The 16,502-nt window shown below is 60.2% G+C and overlaps 1 protein-coding gene across 4 annotated transcripts in view; it reads left to right on the top strand.

Annotated features, from left to right (window-relative positions):
• CUX1 (cut like homeobox 1) overlaps positions 1-15,724 on the top strand; it is a 375,851-nt gene extending 360,127 nt beyond the window's left edge. For all 4 annotated transcript variants that reach the window (XM_053213812.1, XM_053213810.1, XM_053213809.1 and 1 more), the window contains 9 exons: positions 6,484-6,611; positions 7,292-7,358; positions 8,094-8,206; positions 11,349-11,465; positions 12,569-12,652; positions 13,293-13,349; positions 13,726-13,806; positions 14,552-14,616; positions 14,852-15,724. In XM_053213812.1, the coding sequence (XP_053069787.1) occupies positions 6,484-6,611; positions 7,292-7,358; positions 8,094-8,206; positions 11,349-11,465; positions 12,569-12,652; positions 13,293-13,349; positions 13,726-13,806; positions 14,552-14,616; positions 14,852-14,921 (782 nt within the window). In that variant the 3' untranslated portion in view covers positions 14,922-15,724. The remainder of the gene's footprint in view (positions 1-6,483; positions 6,612-7,291; positions 7,359-8,093; positions 8,207-11,348; positions 11,466-12,568; positions 12,653-13,292; positions 13,350-13,725; positions 13,807-14,551; positions 14,617-14,851) is intronic.
• Positions 15,725-16,502: the final 778 nt, after the last annotated feature.

The following is a 16,502-nucleotide window of genomic DNA, read 5'->3' as shown; positions in this document are numbered from 1 at the left end:
AAAAAACGTTGTTAAGAAAATCCTAAGGAAGAGAAAATATGTGTGCGGTACGGTGCTATTCAAAACACCCGCCGTCTAAGTGGACCCGCGCGATTCAAGCCCGCGTTGTCCAAGGGGCCGCAGGAGGTATTAGAGTGTGCGAGCCATCCGCCGTGATCCTGTCTGCTCGTGTTTGGGGTACGGCCTGCCTCCTCCGCAGCCCCAGTGTGCCGGCTCTGGGGGGGCACGCGGCTTGCTGGTCTCCGCTTGGGTGCGGCATCGGTTCCTGTGAGGAGCCAGGGGTGTGGGGGGCCGAGCTGAGAGCCCAGAGGGCCCCGGAGAGCTGTTTTGATGTTGGTGGGGGGCTTCCGGTCACCAGGCCCTTGATCTGCATCTGGCCCACCCAGTGTGGCGTGAGCCAATTTAGTAGAAGCAGGAAGCAGGGCGCGTGCAGAGTCTGGGGCATTTGGAACTTAGCACCTCTTCCAGGATGTCACTAGGAAGGGCTTTTTTTTTTTTTCCAGGAAATTGGTTTGTGGACAGGTAAAAGGCTGTTCTGTTGGGACAGTGGAACGGGGGGGCGGGGAGGGGGCTCCAGGGAGCGAGGTTTGAGGACCCCACTCACCTTCCAGTGAGGCATCGGTCAAGTGGCAACGCACGGGACTCCCAGTGTCTTCTACCAGCTGGCTGGTGGTGGCCTTGGGCAAGTCCCGGTCAATGCTCAGGAAACCCTTTCTCAAAGAATGAATGAGTTTTAGCTTCTTTGAGATTCCATTTCTGTCTCTTTGAAGGGGATATAATAATGCCGGACTCGAAGGGCCGCTGAGAGGTGGGGGTGGGGGTGGGACCGAGCGATGGCACCTGTAGGCGCAGCGCCCAACCCACGGCGGGCACTCGGGACGTGGCAGTTGGAGCTGTTGATGTGGGTGTCATGTCATTGGATTTAGTGGCTGGAGAAGCTCCCTCTAGTCACAGTTGTGTCCACCTTGTGCCGGGGCGGGAGGGGACCCCACTCAGGGCCGGGCCCTCTGGCGGGTTAGCCAGAGCACCAGTGGCTGCGGCCTGACCACCGCCAGTGATGCCCAGTGACACACGGCGGGCACACAGCTGGGGCGGCAGAGTCCCCCACACCCAGCAGCTCTCTCTCCAGTCCTTCCCGGGCTTAGTCAGCAGATCGTCACTGACAACTGCCCTGTGCCAGGGACACGCTCCAGGCTAGGAGTCCGGCAGCCTCAAGTGGTTCACGGCCCAGAGAGGAGACAGAGCAGGTGCGCAACCACAGCCCAGGTCCGGGCCTGTAATTGGCATTGAGGGGGCACCGGAGCACCGGCTTGGGAAAAGGCAGGAGACCTTGATGGGGAGTGGCCTTGAAAAGGGAAGAGCCATCTGCAGGAGGCAGGGAGGGCACACGAGAGTGAGAGGCAGCGTGTGCCCAAGTCAAAAATGGATCCGCAGTCCCAATCAGGGCATGGCCCAGAGGATTCTGGGTGAGGCCTGGGCAGTTATCAGGTGGTGGGACCAGCAGAGACCAGCTGGCCATGCCAGGCCCTTGCTGCCTGTGTCCAGCCACCTCTGACCCAACCTGGGAGACTGTGTGGCCCCGGAAATCCCTTTGCAACTTTCCACCTAAAGGAATGGGCGCTTCCCCGCTGGGGGGGAGCAAACTCAGCCCGTCAGCTAGTAGGCATTAAGGGCTAACTGTGTGCCACTGATCTGGGCACTGCAGTGATAGCAGGGGACAAACAAGGAGCTTGCCTTTTAGTGGGAGCTGTCAGACGGTAGACATAATAAGTAAGAGAATTCCACGGTGCTTTAGACAGTGATAAGTGTTATGGGACAGAAACAAGGGAAGGAGGACAACTGGAAAATCAAGTAGAGGAGTTACAGTTTTAAACCAGGAGGTCAGGGTAGGCCTCCTTAAGAACCTAACGTGTGAACAGAGTCTTGACAGAGGGGAGGGAATGAACTATGGCCGATGCCTGAGGTCAGAACATTCCAGGAAGAGGGGAAACAGTAAGTGCAAAGGTCCTGTGGTGTCAATGTGCCTGGGAGCCAGACGAGCTGGAGCACAGCCACCAAGGGAAAGAGTGGGAGGCAACCAGGTCAGAGAGATGAGGACAGGGCAGGGCAAGGAAGGCCTCGGAGGCCGTTGTAGAGTTTTGGCTATTACTCTGAGGGATGTAGGGCCCATTGGACAGTGTGAACAGAAGGTGGTCTGATCTCACTGTTTAAAAGACTCTCTGACTGCTGCTTTGTGATTGTAGGGGTGGGGGTGGAAGAAGGGAAGTCAGCGAGGAAGCTGTCACCATAATGACGAGAGCCGACGACCGGCACCTGCTGGCAGCAGCCGTGAAAAGTGACTGGAGTCTGGACGTGTTTTGATGGTAGGGCCGAAGATAGGACTTGAGACAGATTAGATGAAAGGAGTCATAGAGAAGGAGCAAGGGTGGCCCCCAGGGAATCGGGCCGGGCCGCTCACGGGTGGCCCGGCCTCTGCTCCCACCGCCCCGAGGATACCACCTCCTGGGCTGTGCAAAGGGGGTCCAGCTGGGGTGAGGCAGGCTTGGGGGCGGGGGGGATCGGCCTTCAGGCTGGACCTGTTTGGACTCCGCACAGTGAGCTCAGGGAGAGGAGCGGCCTGGACGACACGCTGGAGAGTTACCAGCTTTCAGAGGCACGCAAGGTGGCCAGAGGGAAGGGACGGGACAGTGGTGTGCGGGGCCAGCTCCGGGTGCCTGAGTGTTGAGAGCTGAGCAGGGAGAAGGGGCAGCACAGGCAAGGGGGGGCAGGAGGCCTGAGAAGCCAGGTGCTGGTGGGTCAGTAAGACGGGGCTGGGGACACAGCAGTGTGTGCGACGTCATCGGCCACCCGGCGAGGACAGTTGGCATGGTGGGCGTCCAAGTCAGACGGGAAAGGTTTAAGGACACTTGGGAAGTGGAGTCAACAGGAGTGTGTGTGTGTGTGTGTGTGTGTTCCAGAACAAGGTCAACACGCTGGTGTATTTGTGGACAGGAGCACAAGAGCCGATGGCACAGGACAGAAGGCGCTCACGGGCTAGGGTCCTCTGGCCTGGGAGTGGGGGCAGGGGGAGGGGAGGGGAGCTGCCACCTGCAGGTGCGGGAGCCCCCAGCACTCATCTCTGGGCACCTGTGGGGACAGACAGGTGCAGAGACGGTGTGTGACGAGCAGCCCCAGCACTCCCAGCTGGCTCGCAAGTGGCTGGTGGAATGATGCGGGGTCCCCCACCCCCGGGAAAGCTGTGGGCACCACACCCCCGGGCCTGCCGTCCAGTTGTGCTAAGTTGCGCATTTAATCGGCCCACGGTCCGAAATCGTGCCTCGATCTTAAGTCATAGTCCAGTCTCCTTAAGTCTTGACCTTGATGTTGCTTGGATTTCTTTCTCCCCTCTGGGAAGTGCACCCTCCAGGAAGCCTTCCTGGATTCTTCCAGAAGGACGAGGTCCCCCGAACTTTCGTGGGGGGGAGACTGTCTGGCTCACACACAGGCATTCCTCTATCAGTCACCCCTGCCCCCACACCTCCCCCTGCCCAGCCCCTCCCTCTCCAGAAGCTTCCCCCTCATTCTTAGATACAGCATCCTGCGTGCCTCCTGCTCCAGGTTCTGCCCACTGCACGGCACCATCACCATCCGGTGTCTGTCCAGAGTGGGCTTGTCCCCAGGTCCCTCCACACCCCTGCTGCTCCCGCTCCACCACCCCTTGACCGGTGGCTTCCCTCGGCCTCCTTGCTCAGCCTTTCTTGAGACGCCGGTGACCCCTCCTTAACTCACTGACAGTCACTATTCACCTTGGCACTTTGGCACGCTTCCTCCTGATTCCCCCTCTCCCCCCCGCCCCGTTTCCTGCCACCTCCTCTCTGGGTCTTTTCTGGGGCACCCCTGAACGTGTCCGCGTTCCTGAAGATTCTGGCCATTCTCACCGCAGCTCTCTCTGGGCTTCCACGTTTGCCGCCCTGGGGGTGGGACCCGGCGGGGGGGGGGGGGGTCGGGGCGGGTGGGTGGCGGGGTTTGCTGAGCTCTCCCTGCCTCCGGCCACGGGTCCCCCTCCCCCATCCACACGACCCCCTCAGCCGGTCCACTGGCACTTTGTACTCTCCAAAGCCAAACGACGCTGCTGCTCTCCCCTTCCCCACTTGGGGAGCCAGTTCCAGGCACGGGCTTCCCCCCCCTGGGTTCTGTATGACGAAGGGGTCACAATTTCTCCAGTACCTTCTCCTGCCTTGTCCCTGGGCCAGAACTCAAGCCCAGTTCCGCCAGAATCCGGCTCAGGCCTCCCTTGACACCACTGAGTGGCCACCCGGAGAGGTGACCCCTAACTTCTTGGTCTGAGATGCTCCTTCCCCCGGTAGTGGAGGCAGAGGAAAGCAAGGAGGTGGCAGCCAGGGGACCCTCACGTAGCAGATTTAAGTGGCTCGGGACTCTGTGTCCCAAGTGCCAAGCGGGGTCTCTAACTGACGTCCCTCCTTTGGGGATGCCCACGCGGTTATTCTCGTCCCCGCGGCGTGGAGCGACAGTTTGCCGCCGGGGTCTGGCTGGGCTCCTTGACGGCATCCAGGTCCTGGCTCTGGGGCCTCCCGTGTCCCACCACACCCGGGGCCGTCCTTCAGCTTTACCCCTTCCCCTCCGCTGGCCCGCCATGCCCAGCCTCTTCCCCGCACCCCAGGGGCAGCGGTCCACCGAGTCCGCTGCGAGTGCGTGCCCACCAGCCCTCAGATCTGCACAGAGTCACCGCTTCGGGGACGGCCACTCCCAACACCCAGCTTTGCGCCCCCCCCACAGCGGTCCCCTCGGTGGCGGACCCAGCGTCTGGGGCGGCCCAGAACACAGGGTTTGCTGTCAGGGCCCCTCACGTGCCCAGTGTCACGTGTGTGCGTGGGCAGGGAACGTGTGCCCACACCCACAGCAGCGGGCACAGGCACGAAGGCACAGGAAACCTGGGCGGGGCGCCCCCTCCGCTCCCCCGTACCCACCACGGGTTCCAGGAGCTGCAGATCGTCCTTACCCCAGGGGCCTGGCCAGGACCGTGCTGGAATGGCCACACGCCGGTGGCAGATCAAGGAATCCTCTTGCTGGCCTCTCTGTCCCTTCTGTCCCCAGGGCCTACGGCCCGAAGGCCAGACCCCAACCCTGCCCTCCCACCCCCACAGCTCTCCCTCCATGACCTGACCCTGCCCTCAGATCCAGCCTCTTCCCCCAACCCCCTCCCCCCGAGACCCTCACTTTCACCACCACACCTACCTGCCGGGTACCGACGTCTGAAGGAAGAAGGCCATTCAGGGCCTGACCCGGTGCAGACCCTGCGGTGGGGAAGGGCTGCGACATGGCCAGGAGTGGACCCCCTTAGGTTTGGGCCTGGACCAAGAGGCCTCAGTTTTTCATCTATAAAATGGGGGTCGCCTTTTCTGCCTGATTGAATTGTTAGGAGATGTGTAAAGAACTCGGGCGTGCAGTGGGCCCCCGGGAGATGGAGCAGGTAGGGGTGGGGTCAGCTGCCCCCCGCCCCCAGCCCGGGACGCTGAGCATGGACAAGGCCAGGTTGGCCAGCAGGTCAGCAAGCGGCACAGTGATCGACGGGCGAATCTCTGTGATGGGGAGAGGACGGGCAGCTCTCCTGACACTGCCCATAGCCTTGAGCCTTTGGGCATTTCTGGTGTCACAGTGCCCCCTGGTGGCCATGCGGTCTATCCCAGAGGACTGCGCCCAGGGCCTCAGGCGTTGAGGCCCAGACAGGGCCATGCTGCTGCCGAGTCGCAGCCAACCAGGAGTAGAGCCAGACCTCAAGCTCAGGTCGGCTGGCCCCCAGGCCCCCGCCGTCCCCCCTGCCACTGGCTGCTGATGGCACCCACCAGGGCCTGGATTAGATCTCCCCAATATCTCCCACCCTCCACACAAAATTATTTTGAATTGGCGCCGTTGCAAAGACACTTGGGTGGCATGTGGGTGGATCAGAGGTTTCTTGGGGGGCCACCCCACCCCCCTCACTGGGCCAGAGCCTGTTGAGGAAGAGGCCAAGCAAGTCTGGCCTTGAGCTCCAGAGGTGGGACCCCTCACTCCCCCACCTCCTGCTGGATCTGCTGGGGGCCTGCCCACCCCTGCACCTCCTACCACCTGCTGATACCTTTCTCTCTGACTCCTACCCCGAGGCCTCGCTCTGGTCGTTATCCCAGGGCACCGGCCCTGGAAGGAACATGGGGTTTGCCGGGTTCCACCTCCTTGTCTTGCTTGACAGAGGCAAAGCGAGGCCTGGAGCGGGCCAGGGGCTGGCCAGGCTGGTCACGGCAGAGCCAGAGTGGACCCGTTCCTCCCGCATCCCCGACCTGGGCTCCTTCCCGTCCCCGCGTAATGAGTTCTTAGAGCCAGGAGCACCCCTGGCCTCGCTGGTTGGCCTAACGGTGGTGCCTTAGGCAGCGGCACAGGCTGTGGGTTGGAGAGGCGGCACAGGCCACACCAGGCTCCCTCTGACGACCACGTCTTCCTCTGGCACAGGGCGCTGCGCAGATCTGCAAGCCCACGTCACCGAGGCCATGGCCACGGCCGCTGAGCAGAGGGACCTGATCGCCCGCTTGGAGCAGGACCTCAGTACCATCCAGTCCATTCAGCGGCCAGACGCCGAGGTGAGCCCACCCCCTCCACCCTGCCCCCTCACCGCCTGCCCCAGGCTTTGAGTCTCGGAAATTGCAACTCTGCAGGTTGACCAGCCCGGTCCTCAGGCAGCTGGTGTCCACCGGCCCCCACAAGGCCCGCGGGGCCTGTCACTCACAGCCTCTGAGCATCGCCTGCACGCGTCACCGCAAAGGCCTTGTTCCGGGACGCCGGACCACAGGGCACGGGGGGCAGGCTTCCTGGAGCTGGCATGAGGCACCCTGTGTCCAGGCCGGCTTGGAACTGGGCCCTGGGAGCTGTGGGCTCACCCAGCCATCCCACAGCTAGAGGACTGAGGCCGCAAGAGCATGGAAGGCTGGGACACAGGGCCCTTGGAAGTCACTCTGCTCTGTCCCCCACCTCATTTTATAGATGAAGAAATGGGGCTCGGCGAGAGCAGCCGGGCCGGCCCAGGTCACCCAGCAGGCTGGCAGGCAGGGCCGAGTGGCCCCGTGACAGCACCGCCGCTGAGCTCCCGCCTCGGGGTCAATTTAAGGCCCAGCCTTCCCTTTGGCGGCCCATGTAAGGCACGCTCTCCAGGCCTCTCGTGGCCACCAGCGTGCCCAGCCCTGACGCCAGGCCGCCCCGCCTGGGCCTTGCCCCCCATCTGTTCGGCAGCACGTATGGAGGAGCCTCTTCCTCTCCCCTGCAGGGCGCCGCTGAGCACGGCCTGGAGAAGATCCCAGAGCCCATCAAGGAGGCCACTGCCCTGTTCTACGGTAAGCACGGGCTGACCTGTCTCCCAGGCAGCGATGCGCGGGGCAGGAGCAGGGAGAGGAGACGTGCTACAGTCTGAGCGCTGATCCCTAAAGGGCACTCCCCTTCCTCAGAGGTCAGGGTCCCCCAGCCCAGCAGTGCAGCAGCAACCTAAACGAGGGGGCTGAGTCCCCCCTACTTGCCCTTCTGTGCCTTAGCTTGACATCCCCTCCTAGGACCCTGACCCCCTCTGCCCTGCCAGTGGCCTGTCGACAGCTCCCCACGGGAGGCCTCAGCGCTGAGATGCTGTCAGGGAGCCCCCTGCGCTGCCGGGGAGGTGGCCTCCTCCGGTCTCGGTATTGAGGCGGAACCCAGGGCTCCGGGGCCAGGACGCTGGAGCGGGGGCTCTCGTGGCTTCCCGGCACCTTCAGCGTCCCTTTGCTTCCCCAGGAGCCGGGGCCCGAGTCTGACAAATGCAGGGGTCTCAGACTCAAGTACAGAGGAATGAGGAGGGGGCTTTGGGGCCTGACCCTCAGACAGCGTGGCCCTCCCCTCCCAGGATCCCTGTTCCCTGTCGCACCTCTTCTGTTGGCCACCCTTCTGTTTCCCCAACCGCCCAGCACCTTGTGCTCAGACACCTTTGCCTCTGCCCTCATGGCACTTGGCCAGAGCTCCGTCAGAGCTGGGGCTGCTCCAGCTGAGGGCCCACTGGTGGGTTCTGCCTCCCACCACCCGGACGCTCTACCCCTACATCCTAGGCCCCTCGGCACCAGCCAGCGGCACCCTCCCCGAGGGCCAGGTAGACTCGCTGCTTTCCATCATCTCCAGCCAGAGGGAGCGCTTCCGCGCCCGGAACCAGGAGCTGGAGTCCGTGAGTCACGTTCTTCCCTCCCTTACACCCCTTGGACCTGAGGACGCAGTGGGGGACACACAGGCTTGGAGAGGAGGGGGGTGTCACCTCAGAGGGGTTAGATGTGTTCCGTGCGGTCTGCGAAGGCTTCCAGGAGGAGGTTATGCCACGCTGGGCTTTGAAAGGGTAGTAGAGGAGACTAAGCGGCCCACAAAACCAGAAAGGCTGTGCCCTAAGACTTAAGCAGGGCAGTGACACGGTCCGAAGGGAGCGTAAGAAGGGCCACTCGGCAGCCAATTCGGGACAGAACTTGGCCCCAGAAGATGACTGGGGGGTGGTCACCATTGTCCTGGAAGAAACATCTAAATCAGGTGGGGGACCGGAGACAAGAGCAGGTTGGAGAGAGTGAGGTCTTGGAGCCCTGTAAGGAGGAACAATCTGGAACTGTTGACGAGCTCTGTAAGGATGGGGAGAGCGCCAGGCTGAGGGGCCTTCCTGGAGGCGTGCCCTGAGGTAGGGGTGGTCTGCAAAGGTGACCTTTACCGTGAGGCGCCTCCCCGTGGGTGCTGCTGACCCTTGGATGGCGACTGCGGTGCCAGCAGGACGGCTGTGGTTCCGGAAAGGGGAACAGGAAACGAGAGTGGGGTCAGGGAGGAAGTGAAAGGGGCATGAGCAAGGAATATCCTGGACACAAAGTCCCAGGCCAGGGCGTTTCCCCCTCCCCTCCCCCCCCCCACCGAGGGGGTGGACGCTGGAACCAGACTGCAGAGGGCCCAGTGACAGACCAGAGGCATACTGGGAGGTGGCACCATCCTGGCCTTGGGGACCCTGCGGACTCCCCTCCCCACAGAGCCAGCCCATGTCATCACCGATCTTGTCCAGTGCAAGCAGGAGCCAGGGAGAGTCACTGTTTGAGCTGATGAGGGAGTTTCTAGACCTTTCCTCTCCAAACCCACGGTTGCCCCCATGGGATTTTCAGGCTCGGGCCAAGGGGAGGCCGATGTTCAATGAGCGCCCACTGCGGGTCCAAGGGTGGGCCCGATCCAACAGGACCTCCTGTGATCTGGGCTCCGCAGCTAGAGGCTTCAAACAAAGATGGTCGGGACCGCTCCCCTCACAGCACGGGCTGGAAACACTCTCCTTGGGGACCAGGGACAGCCGCACAGTGGAATCCTATGCAGCCCTTAACAGGAGGTCTTAAAAATAGATTAAATGGGAGGAAAAATGTTTTCTAGAATTCCACCTTTTGCTTTAAAAATCCAGGTTTTTTTAATTAAGGGACTTACTTTTTAAAAATTGTGGCAAAACACACATAACATAAAATTTACCATCTTAACCATTTTTAAGTGTTCAGTTCAGGGGCATTAAGTACATTCACGGCGTTGGACGAACATCACCACCGTCCATCTCCAGAATTCTGTTCGTCTTCCCAAACAGAAACTCTGTCCCCCATTAAACATTAACCCCACGTTCCCCCAGCCCCCGCTAGCCACCCTTCTACTCTCTGTGTCTGTCATTTGACTACGCCGGGGACCTCACCTAAGTGGAATCGTACAGTATTTGTTTGTGCACTGGCTTATTTCACTGACCATAATGTCCTCAAGGTCCATCCATGCTGTAGCAGGTGTCCGAATGCCCTTCCTTCCTGAGTAGTATTCTGTTGTGCTCTAGACCAAGTGTTGGTCATCCATTCATCCATCCGCGGTCCCTTGCTTTGCTCCCATCTTTTGGTGCCTGTGAACGATGCTGCCATGAACACGGGCAGACCAAGATTTCCTCGAGTCCCTGCTTTCAGCTCTCGCCCGGTAGATACCCAGAAGTGGGATTCCTGGATCCTTTGGCAATTCCATACGGAGCCATCCTGTTCCCACATACTTCTAGTCCTGTTTGAATTGTTAACAGTATGAAGGAAACAGCGACTTAAGCATTGGAATAAACTGACAAATAAGGTCCCCTCTCGTTTGCTCCTGGATGGGCAAACACTAAAATCACATAGTGTATGATTCCGTTTATACGAAGTGTCCAGAATAGGCAAATTGAAAGAGACAGGAAGAGGGAATGACCGATGGGTTTGGAGTTTCCTGTTGGGGTAATAAGGATATTGTGAAATGGGATGGTGGGGATGGTTTCATCACACTGTGCCTATGTTTTAGAAAACTGAACCGTATACTTGAAGCCGGTGGCGTTTATTATACAAATTACATCTTGATGGTTTTTTAAAGGTTGATGGCACCAGGGGCGCCTGGGCGGTTTAAGTGTCCGACTCTTGATTTCAGCTCAGGTCATGAGTTCATGGTTCATGAGTTCGAGCCCTGCACCAAGCTCTGCGCTGACAGTGCGGAGCCTGCTTGGGATTCTGTCTCCCTCCCTCTCTGCCCCTTCCTTGCTCATTCTCTGTCTCTCAAAATAAATAAAACATTAAAAACTATATAGCTTTATAGGGGCATCTGGGTGGCTCAGTCAGTTGAGTGTCCGACTTCGGTTCAGGTCATGATCTCCCAGTTCTTGGGTTCAAGCCCCATGTCAGGCTCTGTGCTGACAGCTCAGAGCCTGGAGCCTGCTTCGGATTCTGTGTCTCCCTCTCTCTGCCCTTTCCCCACTCTCTCCCTCTCTCTCTCTCTCAAAAATAAACATTTAAAGTATATATATATATATATATATATATATATATATATAGTATATAGTATAGTATATATACTATATATAGTATATATATAGTATAGTATATATAGTATATATATAGCATATATAGTATATAGTATATATCTATAGTATAGCATAGTATATATAGTATATATCTATAGTATATATACTACAGATATATAGTATATACATACTTTAAGTGTTTATTATATATACTATGTATATAACATATATATAAAACCTTATAAAAGGTTGATGACACCATAAACAAACAAAACATGAAGAAACCTGACCCCAATCTGTCTTCTGCTCAGGGTGGGTCACACCCTGCAGGAGGAGAAGGGGGACTTGCCAGAGTCTAGAAGGTCAGGGAGATAGCCACAGGCAAAGAAGGGGCTCCAGGTAGATGGAGGAATACTTGTGCTAGCCTGGTGGCCTCTCCACCCCCCACCTCCCCTTCCACCGCGGGCCCTGCCTGCCCGCCCACCTGCCCACTGCCTACCTGCCCGCCTGCCCCCAGGAGAACCGCCTGGCCCAGCACACCATCCAAGCCCTGCAGAGCGAGCTGGACAGTTTGCGTGCCGACAACATCAAGCTCTTCGAGAAGATCAAGTTCCTGCAGAGCTACCCGGGCCGTGTAAGCGCCCTCCCCGATTTCAGCCCCAGGTGTAGGCCCAGGCAGGGAGAGGGGTCGACGGGGCCCTCCAAGGCCAGAGGGTTGGAGACAGTGACCTGCTGGGCAGCACTGGGCATAGGAGCCCTCAGAGGCCATCCAGCCCGCCCTGCCTACCGGCGGTCCTCCCTAAGCCGGGGAGAGCCCCCCACAGCGGAGCCTTTGTGCAGGTGCATTCATCAGAAGCAGTCGGGAGGTGGTGAGGTGCTACAAGAGGGGGGGGGGGGCCCACCCATGGGCCCGGGTGACCCCTCCAAGAAGTGGGAGTGATCTCCTAGTTGATCTTGGGATCCAGGGATTTTAACATGCAGGATAGGCCCTGGGGAATCCATAGGTTTTAAACTTACATTCTTTAAAAAAAAAAAAAAAAAACACGAATTGGCTCCAATATCCCCAAAAACAATCCAGAAAAGCAGAACAAACACCTATTCCATTCTGAGCCTCGGAGTGCCCTCCCTGGCTTCTCTCAGCCCCTCGGCTTCACACGGGACCTCCTCGTGCGAGGAAACCCTTTGTGACCATAGGGAGACAGAGTGGCCTGTGGAAGGGTCCCGGCGGGGGCCACCCTAGGACAAGAGCCTCAGCCACGATCGCCCACCGTACCTGTTGGAACTGTACTCAGGCCAGCAGAGGGCGCTCAGACTCTGTGCAAACTAGCGCCATGTACCCAGTGCCCCCGGCTGGGGCGAGTGTGACCATCTCACCTCTAAGGTGCCCGCCCATGCCCCCCGGCCACCCTGCACGCTCCCAGCGAACCCCTTCCAAACCCACTTCCCTGCACTGGTCCAGCCCTGCCTGTGCTGGGCGTTCCAGCCCCAGACTGGGCTTTGAGTTCCCACGACCTGCCCGGAGTCAGGCGGCCCAGACACCCGTGGCAATGCTCCTAGACATGTGGCCCCAGCCTGCTGTCACCCAGCCCACTCCCGGCTCTAGGGTGCGGGGCCCCTCCCTCGCCTCCGCTGTGCTGATGAGGAACTGAGGCTCCTGGGTGATCCTGCCAGCCGCAGAGCCTTATCCCTGGCCTCCCTGCCGGGCCCTTGGTGACTGGGTCTCTCCTCTTCCTGCAGGGTGGCAGCAGTGACGACACAGAGCTGCGGTACTCCTCCCAGTACGAGGAGCGCCTGGACCCCTTCTCCTCCTTCAGCAGGCGGGTGCGTGAGCCCGGCCTCAGAGCAGGGCAGACGCCCTCACTGGCCCGGCCACGGGGGCTGCAGGGAAGCCCGGAGGACCCACCAGCTGACCGGGCCTCAGCCCGCCCTCACTCCCCACGCCACCAGCCCTGGTCTGTTCGCTCAGGCCCGGCCTCGCCCCGCGCTCGGCCACACGGCCCCGCACACACCCCAGACCACCGGCGCGGCCTCCGTGCCTGCTTTGGTGCCGCGGAGGCCCAGGGTCCACGCCGGGCAGGCCAAGGGCGCCCAGAATATCTGACAGCTCTGTGGGGATGCGTGACAGCGAGTGGGTGAACCCCACGTGCATGCTCGGGGGTCAGGCAGACAGGCACAGAGCTCCCCATGTCAAGGGGCCTCCGGGAGGCCCCCATCTCTGGCTGCAGAGACCCTGCCAGGGAGAATGGGCCTCCGAAGAGGGCAGAGGGAGGCAGCTATGGCGGGAGTTGCTCACACAGGGGTCGGGTGAGCCTAAATGTGCCGCTGAGTGGAACGGGACACCAGGGAGGCCCCCGGCAGCCCCCTGGGGTTCTGCAGGAACGGCAGGGCACGGTCCCTCTCTGCGGCACGCCGGGGCCTGTGGGACCCTCGGGTCCTCTCCTCATCATCTCCCCCCCTTCAGGAGCGGCAGCGGAAGTACCTGAGCCTGAGCCCTTGGGACAAGGCCACACTCAGCATGGTGAGTCCCCTCCTCCACGCCCAGCCGAACCTCTGACTCTGGGCCTCCAAAGACACCTGCCCTCCGTCCAGTCTGGAGAGGCCCCAGGGACCCCACTCACCCCTCACAGGCCCTGCCATGAGTGGCTGTGGGACCTAGAACAGGGTCCCTCCCTGACCAGGACAGCTCCTCTTGGTAGCACCATTCATGTTAGGTTCTGGAATGGTGCCGCAGGGGGAGCCATTCCTTAGCACTCCTGGGGCCCGATTTCTCAGCCCCGCTGCCTGCCCTCCCCTCCTCTCGCTGCCGGGGGTCCCTCTGTGCAGGAACCCAGGGCGGCCCTTCAGGGCTGGATGAGGCCTGTCGCCTCCCCACTCCACACCTTGTTGCTCTCCAGGGACGACTGGTTCTCTCCAATAAGATAGCACGCACCATTGGCTTCTTCTACACACTGTTCCTGCATTGCTTGGTCTTCCTGGTGAGTATCCAGGCAGGCAGCCAGGACTGCCTTCACCATGCTTCCCGGACCTCCAAGGGCAGCGGGGTCCCTATTATCGTGGCCTGGCACCCTGGGCCAACCCTAAGCCACACCGTCTACCCTTGACCACTTCTCGCCCCTTCTCTCCCTCTGGCTGGGGCTGCAGCCCAGGTGCTTGCTCTGTGGAAACAGCCTGGCTGACTCCATCCAGGGGCCGGGCCTAGAGGGGCTCGGGGGCCTAGAATGGCCACTGTGGAAGCCTGAGGCAGGCAGGAAAGAAGGTCTGAAAACTCTACTAGGGCCAGCCAGGTGGGCTGCACAAGCAGGGACGTCTTGAACTGAATCTCCTCAGATGCAGAGTGATGGTCCAGTTAGAGGGCATGGCCTAATGATGTCTGCAAGTCCGCTGAGTCAGGGAATCGGAGAGGGTAGGGCGTGCCTGCGGAAGGCTCCGGCCTCGGGGACTCCCGTCCCCAGCAAGGCCCCTACATGATTAGCCTGGGCTCCAACTCCCACCCCAGGGCCAATAGGTTACAATGTTAAGGACCGTGCCTCCGTGTCCAGGCCCGCCTGGCCGTGTGTGACACAGGTGGGCACAGGGGCATCTCTGAGGCTCTCCTGCCCTGGGGTCTGGGCCGTGAGAACCGTCATGTGCCGCCGGGAAGCCAGGCCCAGGGTCTGGGGGTAGACGGCAGGAGTGGGGGTGAGGCAGGACAGACGGCTCACTGTGTCTCTGCCTGGCCAGGTGCTCTACAAGCTGGCGTGGAGCGAGAGCATGGAGAGGGACTGTGCCACCTTCTGCGCTAAGAAGTGAGGACATCACCCGAGTCCCACCACAGCCCTGCACTGAGCCCCCCAGCCCCACCGAGCTCCTCCCGTGTTCCCCACCCTCAGCCCCTCACCTGCCCCCCACCCCTGGCTCCCCAGCACCTACCCTGTCACATGGTGCACGCCCCCTGGGGATCCCCGTGCCCCCCTCCACACACACACAAGCACTTCTCTCCGTTTTACACTCGGTCTCAGCAAAGGTTTCTGTCCCCAACAGGTTCGCTGATCACCTGCACAAGTTCCACGAGAATGACAATGGGGCGGCCGCCGGTGACTTGTGGCAATGAGTCCCCGGGGGCCCCCCCGACACGACAGTGATGGCTGCATTCTGCCCCCCTGCTTGTTCAGCTGCTTCTAATGATTTAGACTTCCCTGGAGAATTCCCCTAAGAAACCAGCCACCGGTGCCAGAGGTCCAGGTTCCCCCCCACCGTGCCCCCTTAAAAGAATGTCTTAGCCATATCAGGCCCCCTAGGTCCAAAAAGCCCCCAAGGCCCAGCCAGGCTAAGGTCCAAGGGGCCCCCTCAGCCCCATCTTAGGGGCGCCACCCACAGCCTGGCCATCAGGCCTGGTGGCAGTCACCTCCCAGTTATGATGCTGATGGAGTCCTCACTGATTCTGGCCATGGTTAATCCAGCTGGGAACCCATGGGCCTCTCTGTGCCAGACTCTGGGATCCCCTAGGGCCCCCCTAGGATCTACCACCACTCCCCAAGAGATAGAGGGCCCTTCCTAACAGGCCAGCAGGCTTTGAGTCCCCACCCCACCCCAAGAAGGGGAGGCCCCGGCGGGCACGGGATAGTTTTCCATGACCTCCTTCCTGCCCCCAGACCCACTGTGATTTTTGCTTTCTTCTTTAGCAAGCTATTTTGGCTTCTAGGCAAGGACGGGTCTCCAGTGAGCCCCTGGGCTTCAGGGTCTTCAGACCCAAGGACTGGTCCAAGGGGCCCAGGTGTTTTTCTCAGCCAAGCAGAACTGGCCGTGGGCCATCGTTGCATGGCCACCTTGGGGCCACTGGCCGATCCTCCTAGGTTAGATTTGCACTCGCGTGTTCAGCTTTGCACATTTCAAATAAACACATGGCTGCAGCGACACTGGTGCCCATGCTCTGTGACTCCCGGGGTACAGGAGGCTGGTGGGTGCCTGCAGCCACGTGCCTGGGAGCTGTAGCCAGACCTTCCAGCTGCTCTGCTCGTTTCAGGCATGGCCCCCCAGGACGTGGGATGTCTCTTCCTTTTCCCATCCCCCAGGAATTCCGTGAGTGGGTCCAGACCTTTGCGGGAACCAAAATCCACAAAGTCTGAGTTCTCTTGAGCAGATAAGCAACCCAATCAAGAAGAGAAATCTCTCTTTAAAAAAAAAACCTAAACTATCTGTCAGGCTGCATTTGGATGTATGACGCGTGATGCATGTGCGATGTCAGCTTCTGGGGAATCCCTTTCTGTGTGCCCTGGAGCCATGCACTCTCTGCCACTTTCCCTTGGGCCCCAGCTGGCCATGCCCACCAAGCCTGCTGAGTACCAGCTTTGCATGGGGACCCCCTGAGCCACAGGTCCGCCCCAGCCCAGCTCTATTCATATGGGTCCCTTCCCACCCAGACCGAGGGGCCTCCTTTTGGTTTGTGACGGCCCCACTGGCCAGCTGGCCTCAAAGCTGGCTCCACACCCAGCTACCGCCCCACAGTTCACCAGACCAGAGTCCCCTGTACCATCATTGTCTCCGTTTTAGTCCTGGACTCTAGAGTTCAGGACCCTGGGGTCCCACCCTCAGCACCTGCCCCATCAGACCTTCCTCCAAGGCCCCAGAGGCTCCTGCCCTCAGGGACCCCAGATGATGAACCTGTCCTCCCTGACTCTCATTCCTGTCCCCA

The sequence above is a fragment of the Acinonyx jubatus genome, chromosome E3 (assembly GCF_027475565.1).
Source record: "Acinonyx jubatus isolate Ajub_Pintada_27869175 chromosome E3, VMU_Ajub_asm_v1.0, whole genome shotgun sequence".
Classification (NCBI taxonomy): Eukaryota; Metazoa; Chordata; class Mammalia; order Carnivora; family Felidae; genus Acinonyx; species Acinonyx jubatus.
Note: the sequence above shows the minus strand (reverse complement) of the source record. Positions and strands in the feature narration are given on the sequence as shown.